Genomic DNA, 8,932 nt, shown 5'->3' with positions numbered 1-8,932 from the left:
CAAATGATTCCTTCCTTCCTTCCTTCCTTCCTTCCTTCCTTCCTTCCTTCCTTCCTTCCTTCCTTCCTTCCTTCCTTCCTTCCTTCCTCCCCTCCTTTAATTTCTTTTATCTCTTCCTCTCTTCCTCTTTCCCTCATTTTCCCTTTCTTCCATTCTTTTCTACCATGATTCTGATTCTATGACCTTACCTCTAATCCTGCTTACTTTTAACCCTCTGTTTTCTTCTCATTTGTGGTTCCCTCCTCCCTAGCTCATCCTTTCCTGTTGACATTTGAGACAATGGTAAAGAAAACCTCCAACTGAGGAGGTAGTGTTTTTCTTGGTCATGTGTTTCTATATCTATATATGTGTTTCTATGTATGTGTTTCTATATCTATATCTATATCTTTATCTATATCTATATCTATATCTATATCTATATCTATATGGCAGGAATACAGATGGGAAGGAGAAAGACTCCCTGGACTTAATTTTTGTTCCTGTGCCCATTCTAACTCCCCAATTTATTCTCATGACATCAATAGAGTATTAGGGTTGGGCAGCTGGAGGACACCAAATCTTGAGACCCTCTGGTAGTTTTCTATAAGAGCACCCTCTAAATTGATGCTGGTTAGGAATAGTTTAGCTATCAGAAATTAATCAGAGAGTCCCAAGGAATTTCTAAATTTAAGTCAGAAGGAGGTTTTGGTCAGAGATTTTGCCCAAACTTTAAGGCCCTTACAAGCTAGGACAGTTCTGTATTCCAAAAGAGCTTGGCATCTGGGGCGAGGAATCTCTTTTTGAACAAGAATTGCCCCTTCTAATCGAGGCCTGAAAAAAAACAGATAGAACCCCCTTATAGGAAGAAAAACCACTGAGGATTTTTTCCTAGCTCAGATCTCTATTATTCAAAAAAATTGTAGTTAAAAAAAAAGCCTCAGAGACTTAAGGTAAAAGAATTAAGTTAGAGTTCACTTCAGAGGCAGTGCCTCAGATGAAGACCCCTGATGATACCAGAAGCTGAAAGAAAAGCTTTACAACTCATACCCCTTGGAGAACCAGTGCATCAAGCAGGAGTTACAAGAGACCACTGGTAGGTAAATCCCGTGGGAAAATAAGATGACATTACCTGAAGACAGAGGCATCTTGGCAGCATTAAGAGTCATGAGATGTCCTTTCCAGGGATAGTTTGTGTATTTGAAAGAGTATATGCCCCAGGTATATGGGGGAGATGTTTTATTATTACATTTTAAAAATATGCTACTTCATCAAATACATTTGCTGTAAGCTAATGTGTCCTATGGCTGACTAAAAACAGTAATCACATTGGTGGGGGCTTGTTAGGTATGATTTTTTTTTAAACCCTTAACTTCTGTGTATCGGCTCCTAGGTGGAAGAGTGGTAAGGGTGGGCAATAGGGGTCAAGTGACTTGCCCAGGGTCACACAGCTGGGAAGTGTCTGAGGCCAGATCTGAACCTAGGACCTCCCGTCTCTAGACCTGAATCTCAATCCACTGAGCTACCCAGCTGCCCCCTAGGTATGATTTTAAGTGGCTGTGTATCTACAGAGTCCCTTGAATCCTTTGCTTAGTCCTTACCACTCTTCTGCTTTGGAAACAATACACAGTATTGATTTTAAGATGGAAGATAAGGACTTAAAAAAAAGAAGGGCTCTTAAAATGAAAATGTTACAGGTGGAAGGGAATGTAGAATTTTAGAGTGAGAGGAAACAGATGCAACCTCTTTAATTTTATAGATGAAGGAATGGTACAAGTCACCTAATCACTCTGAGTCTGTTTTCTCATCTGTAAAAACAGGAACAATATTTTTATTCTCTGCTTCATAGGGTTGTTGTGAATATCTAATAAGACAGTGCATTTTGAGCCAAAGTGCATAATATTGTTATTTAGGTGAATGACTTGTCCAAGAACACACAAGGAGGGGGAAGGAAGGACAGTGAAACAGAACTGGAATTTTGGTGGAGTGACTAAAGTTTTGTCTCAGAGAGTCCAAATTTATAAGGAAACTAGAAGTCAGTTTCTTCCCTCTTTATGGGCATCGGGCCTTTGTACCACATTTCCTCTGACAGTGACCAGTCCTTTAGTAATTATATAGTTGTTGTTAACAATTACATGATAGATGCTGCATAAATAATTATTCCCTTCCATTTTCCCTCTTAGCAGCAATAAAAACCCAGCATTGTCCAGGGATGCTGTTCTTATTTATTAGGCATACCCTAAACGCTACCCCTGATTGTCTCCCTGGTATTCACTGGTTCTTTTTCTGTTTTGTTTTGTTTTGAAACCTTTACCTTCTATTTTAGTATTTTTTAAAAAACTCTTACCTTCTGTATTAGTATCAATACTACGTATTTGCTCTAAGGCAGAAGAGTGGTAAGGGCAAGGCAATGAGAGTTAAGTGACTTGCCCAGGGTCACACAGCTAGGAAGTGTCTGAGGCCAGATTTGGACCTAGGACCTCCCATCTCCAGATCTGGCGCCCTATCCCCTGTGCCACTTAGCTGCTCCTGACATTCCATGTTAATAATAATAATAGCATTTGTGTCTGCACCCTCTAGATGCCCAATATTTTATGGGTCCTTTTAGCTTTATCACTCTATGATATGGCCATCCATAGGACTAGAGATTTAGAATGAAGCCTTAAAAAGCCTTTAGAGAAGATGAAACAGAGGCTCACCAAGGTCAGCTATGACTTATCCACGATAAGTAACAAATCCCGAATTCAAACTCTAGTCCTCTGACTCCACATGGAACACTCATCCCACTCTCCCATGAATCTGATTTTCTAACTAGACTTGCTTTTGCTCCTCTGTTTCCTCCCCATTTGTGATTCTCTTCTCCCCAACTCCTCGTTTTCTGTTGACACAATGGCAAAGGAAACCCCCAACTAAGTCATCAGTTTCCCCTTTGGTCCAGTTGCTCCCGCCATATTGATTGGGGAAGACTTGTGAGGATATTGGCACTGATTCTGAGGACTGCGGGACTAAGAACAAAAGAGGTAACTCCTGCTTCTGCTCCCCTGAAACAAAAGAAAGCAATGGATTTGGGCAGGGAAGGAAGGAAGGACGGACAGGACAGGGGGATGGATGAGTTGGCCCCTGAAGTGGCTGCTGGGCCCTCGGGTAGCTCTTTGGTTGCTCTCCTCCCTTCGCTTGTCGCCTGAGCCCTGGTTGAGAGAGTCTCTCTTAGTTGAAGTGCTCTAATCACTTGAACTGGAAAAAAAGTTTAAAAATACCCCAGATGTTTACATTCCTTCCATATGAGCTTCTCTGTTCTCACTGTAGTTTGGCCGTTTGATCCGGGCCTGCTGATTGGGAAGTGTCTTTGGTATTGGACACAGGCCCAGCTCGGCCCCCTGCTTGGCCCCCTGGAGGCCCCAGTAACATCCCAGAGTCCTCCCTGCCCCCAACTCTCCCGCAGCCTCGGAGGGGGTGCTGAGAGGCAGGGGCAAAGGCTAAGACATGGTGCCACTAGCCTAGACTCTCGCCCAACACGGTGTCCTTTCCTGGGCAGTAGCCAGGCCCCTTAGGCCTGTCAGCTTCTTCTTCTTAATAATAACAATAATAATAGCTCACATTTATTTGGCACTTTGTAATAATAGTTCCCATTTCTGGAGGACTCAGAGATAGGAGAGCCAGAGCCGTGAAAGTGGATCGAACAGGAACTTTGTTGTCAGCAGACTTAACTATCTATGTGAATTGGGGCAAATTACTTCCTTTGACTTGTTTCCTCTTCTGTAAAATGAGATGTTTGGCCCAGATGGCTTTTCTTTTTCTTTCTTCTTAAAAAAAAAAAAAAACAAAACCTTACCTTCTGTCTTAGAATTAATATTATTATATTGGTTCCAAGGTAGAAGAGTGACTAGACAATGGAGGTTAAGTGACTTGCCCAGGGTCACACAGCTGAGAAGTATCTAAGGCCAGATTTTGAAACAGGACCTCCCATCTCTAGACTTGACTCTCAATCCACTGAGCCACCAGCTGCCCCCTAGATGGCCTTTCTAAGGTTCCTCCCAACTCAAAATTCTGTGATGCTAAAGTCTAGAAGAGGCTTTCTTCATAGATAACCCAGTGAGGTAGGGAGGAGATACTGGTAGATAATCCTTAAATTACAGATGGGGAGACTGAGGCCCAGAGAGACAAAGTGAGTTACTCCTGGAAGGGCTTTTCCTTTCTGTGACTCCTCTGCAGTGACAGATTGCACAGTCGGGACTCAATACAGGTTGACCCAGTCTTAGCCTGTTAATAAGACTGGAGATTGACTAGGCATAAAAACTAATTAACTAGTTTTTCTTTCCATTTAAAAAAATTATCCAAGCTTCATATATACAGATGCATATCTTGAACCCTAAGGAGAGGATGTATATACAGTCAATGCACAGTCAACATGGAGATGGAGATAGCGATAACAACTGGATGGAACCTTAGAATGTAGAATTTTAAAAAATCTTGACCTTACTAGTATCAATTCCAAGACAGAAGAGCAGTAAGGGTTTAAGTAAGATGACTTGCCCAGGGTCACACAGCTAGGAAGTGTGGCACCCAGTTTTTCCTGACTCCAGGTCCTTTCTCTATCTGTCGTGCTGCCTAGCTGCCCCTAGAATGCAGAATATTAAAACAGATAACAAAATGTCCGAGCTGGAAGGGATCTAGAACACAGAATATCCTGGAAGGTTCCTTAGAAGGTAGAGTATTAGAACTTTCCTCCAATCCCTCCATCCTCATATCCAGTCTGTTGTCAAAGCTTGTCATCTCTACCTTCATACTATCTCTGACACACCTCCCCTTCTCTCCCAGCACACCCTGGTGCAAGCCCTCACCACCTCATGCCTACACCATTCGTATTAGCCTTCAGGTGGGACTCCCTGCCTCTCCAGTCTGTCCTCCATTCAGCTGCCAAAGCTCAGGTCTGACCATGTCACCTTCCCCATTAAGGAAGGTCAATGGCCCCAATCATGTCCAGGACCAAAAATAAAGTCATTTGTTTGTCACTGAAAACCATTCCAACCAACTATGTTCTAGCATTCTTTGTTCTAATGGTCTACGTTTTCTTCTCTTAGAACCTTTCCAGCTTTATTTACCCAAACCCATGTCTTGAGACTCTTCATCGAACATCATTCCATTATAGCAAAGCTATTGTTAGCAGAGTAATAACGATCACTAATAATGGTAGCAGCTAGCATTGATAGAGTGAGTTACAAATATTATCACCTCTGATCCTCACAACACTCTGGGAGGTGTCTATTATTATCCTCCCCATTTTATGGCTGAAGAAACCAAGGCAGACAGAAGATAAGTGATTTGCCTGGGATCACACAACTGGTAAATGTCTGAAGTCAGATTTCAAACTCAGGTCTTTCTGAATCTGAACCCAATGCCCTTTCCCTTTCTACCACTTCACTATAAAACCTTTGAAAAATATGTTTGTATCAGTTTCGTGTTCTAAGATCCCTTCCAGCTCTCATGGGTTGTGTTCTACCAACTGAGGTCCTTTTCAGTTCTAATGTTCTTTGACTTGATGGGCTGAATTATAGAAGATGATCTCTGAGCTAGGAGGTATGCAGAGATGGAGGAGGGCTTGGTATAATGGAAAGACATTAGATGATGAGTCTTAAGACTTGGGTTTGAGTCTGTGCTGCTGACTAATGGGCTGAGCAATGGGCAAGTCATTTAAAACTCTTGATGCTTCAAATTTGTTTATCAGTAAAACAAAGGATGAGCTTGAAGGCTCTTCTCCATTCTGATATTTTCTGATTTTATTTTCTCACCTTCAAGGGCTTTATAGGAGAAACTCCTGCTTGGGGGAGATAAGATGTTGTTACTGGAGGATTCTAGAGAAGTTGTTGGTTTGATAGGGCATCCCCAAGCCTGCCAAAGTAGCCTGCTTATTTCGGGGATGGGTGCTTTGATCAGTTAATTCTTCATTGTGAGTCTTCCTTGACTCCTACCTAAGCCCATCCAGTGCATGCCATCTCTCCTCACTGTGACTCAGGCATATCCCCAAGTCTCTAACCCAAAGAAAGAAAGATGATCTCCTCTTGCCAGCCTCTGAGGTACTTTCTCATTCTAGATCAGTGATTCCCAAAGTGGGCACCACCGCCCCCTGGTGGGTGCTGCAGCGATCTAGTGGGGCAGTGATGGCCACAGTTGCATTTGGGGGCGGTGAATAACTGTAAGGGGGCGGTGATAGTATGTGACAGGGGGCGCTAAGTAATATTTTTTCTGGAAAAGGAGTGGAAGGCCAAAAAAGTTTGGGAACCACTGCTCTAGATCTATGATTCTATGGTTCTAGAAACAGAATCAGGTAAACAGGAAAGGATGTTTTTCCTAATTCTAGAATATTTGAAATTTAGCAGTTCATGAGGGCTGGGATTCTAGAGCATGATCCTTTCTGACCTATAGCTGTTGGAATAAGTGCTTGGTAGAGCTTTGCCTGTGAGAGGGATTAAGGATCGGTTTTTGATCACGTTTTGGACTCAATCTGTGATCAGGCTCTAGGGTCCATCCATATGGATGAAAACACTCTAGCATTCTTACTCCCAAATACCCATAAATGACCCTATATGTAGATATAAATCCCACCAAAGGTCCCAATCCTAATATCTTCTACAACACACACACAGAATATTCATGCAGCCATTCATTAAATTCAAGAACCGAAGCAGGAAGGACAAAATGTACCCTAGAGAGATCCTTTGACTTGTTCCCATCTCTGTATTTCTGGAGCCAGATTCTGAGAGTGGCAGACCCTTTAAGCTACACGAGAGTCTCCTCTGAACTCTGTGTTTCTCCTAGTGCCTAGCTCTCTGTCTATCAAGCGCTTAATAAGTGTTCGCTGATTGAACAGGCCCTCGAGACATTCAGTTTTGATAAATTCATTTCTCTCAGCTTAAAGACAGAGACAAAAAGAGAGGTAGAAGGACAAATGGATGGATAGAAGACACGGGGATTCCTTAAGAGCCCTGGACTCAGTTCCCACCAGGTTTTATTATTCCATAATGGCTTTGGGGGACACTTTATTAGAAGGCATTTATGTGAGAAGCTAGCCACATTAGGGGAGCCTTAACTTTTGCTGGCAGGAACATGGGGCTCAAGCCTCAGAGGAGGATTCTGGAGAGAGAAGAAGTCCCGGCCCATGCTTGGATAGATGGAGATTGTGCTTGGCCTCTCTCCTTCTGCCCCCTGAGAATGGGAGGGCACGGGTTCATCCTTGAGATGTTGGATTCTGGGGTTGTTCTCACCCAGCTCAGTCCAGGATCCAAGTCCTTGTTGTTGGAGGTATGGAAATTATGGGTTATAAGGAAGGCAGGAGACTCAACAACTCCTGGCTCCATCAGACAGAAGCCTTCAGGGGAATGCTGTCTGGCGGCTGTTCCACATTCTTCCTTGCTAGGGCCAAGTGGCTGAAGATCAAAATCAAGAAGAAACCTAAAGAAAGAGTCAGTCAGTTCCAGCAGGAATATGAGTCCTAGGGGGCTTTTCCTTGATCTTGGCCAACCCAGTTTGGTGGTAATTAAAGATGAGTTAATATACTCGCTGTTGGGGCAGCTGGGTGGCTTAGTAAATAGAGAACTAGGCCTGAAAGCATTACTTACCAAGTTCAAATCTGGCCTCAGTCACTTCCTAGCTGTGTGACCCCGGGCAAGTCATTAACCCCATCCCAGCCTTTACCGCTCCTCTGCCTGGGAATCTATACCTAGTACTGATTCTAAGATAGAAGACAAGGATTTTATATATATATAAACTTTTTTGGCCTACCACCCCCTTTCCAGAAAAAATATTACTTAGTGCCCCCTGGAAATTATGAAACTATTTATTGAACTCAGAATAGTGTGTAATACAAAAAAAAGTGTGGCCATTACCACTTTCCTGGATCGCTGTAGCACCCACCAGGGGGCGGTGGCACCCACTTTGGGAATCACTGATATACACACACACACACACACACACACACACACACACACACACACACACACACACACACACATGCTCTTATTTTAATCAAGATTGCCCGGAGTTATCTAGCTTATAAATGTCTGAGACGGAGGTTTCCCTGACTTCAAGTCTAGTACCATTGCCCACTACAATACCTGTTACTTCCTACCTTACCAGGTTGTTGTAGACCACAGAGTACTCTAGAAATGGGAGCAATTTTCATAGCTTAGGATTCAAAAGAATAGGTTTTTTTGGTTATCTCGAACCTCAAGATCTCAAGATATATATTTATATATAAGAGGAGATAAGAACTTAGGGCTAGAGACCAAACTAGGGACTGTTAAAGGCTTCCCATTTCATCTAGTGGACCATAGAGAGAAAGTAGCATATTAGAGCATTTGTTGTTCATGGACAGAATCCTGGTGAGTAGGAGGACCAGTTGGATTTCCAATACACTCAGTTCCAGAAATAGAAAGCCCATTTAGGGCAGGTGGCAAAAGATGTCCAGGAAGGGCTTGTTGGGGTGGGAAGGCAGATTCAAGGGCTTTTCTGTTCCAAGGAGGGCTGAAAGAGGACAAGATTGGAGTCTATAAAGGCATGTTGGGACTCCAGATCCACGTCTCCTCTTTAAAAGGAGATAATTTTTCAGAGCAAACAACAACAACAACAACAACAACAACAACAACAACAACAACAACAACCATCTTACCTCAAATAGTATCTTATCATCTCATTCAGATTGTCTGTTTTTTAAAGTTTAGGTCAATGCTACCATCAGGAAGTTTTCTCTTCCCATCCCTCAAGCCACAGTGATTTCTCTGCTAGTAGGGATTATTTCATTCTTTGTACTTAACAAACATTTGTCTATTGATTGATTAATCTCTCTCTGTCTCTCTCTTCCCTCTTTACTTTCTTCCCCATCTCTCATTTCTCTCTCCTCTTTTTCTTATCTCTGTCTTACTCTCTTCTCTCCCTTTTTCTTTGTCTCTCTCTTCCCTTT

The 8,932-nt window shown here is 42.7% G+C and overlaps 1 protein-coding gene across 1 annotated transcript in view; it reads right to left on the bottom strand.

Annotated features, from left to right (window-relative positions):
• Positions 1–6,946: 6,946 nt before the first annotated feature.
• The window catches only part of CDH16 (cadherin 16), a 52,424-nt gene continuing 50,438 nt past the window's right edge, over positions 6,947–8,932 (bottom strand). Inside the window, exon 13 of the mRNA XM_044659433.1 lies at positions 6,947–7,425. Coding sequence (XP_044515368.1) covers positions 7,331–7,425 — 95 coding nt within the window. The 3' untranslated portion in view covers positions 6,947–7,330. The remainder of the gene's footprint in view (positions 7,426–8,932) is intronic.

This window comes from Gracilinanus agilis, chromosome 2 (assembly GCF_016433145.1).
Source record: "Gracilinanus agilis isolate LMUSP501 chromosome 2, AgileGrace, whole genome shotgun sequence".
Classification (NCBI taxonomy): domain Eukaryota; kingdom Metazoa; phylum Chordata; class Mammalia; order Didelphimorphia; family Didelphidae; genus Gracilinanus; species Gracilinanus agilis.
The sequence above is the reverse complement of the archived record's forward strand: the minus strand, read 5'-3'. Positions and strand labels throughout refer to the sequence as shown.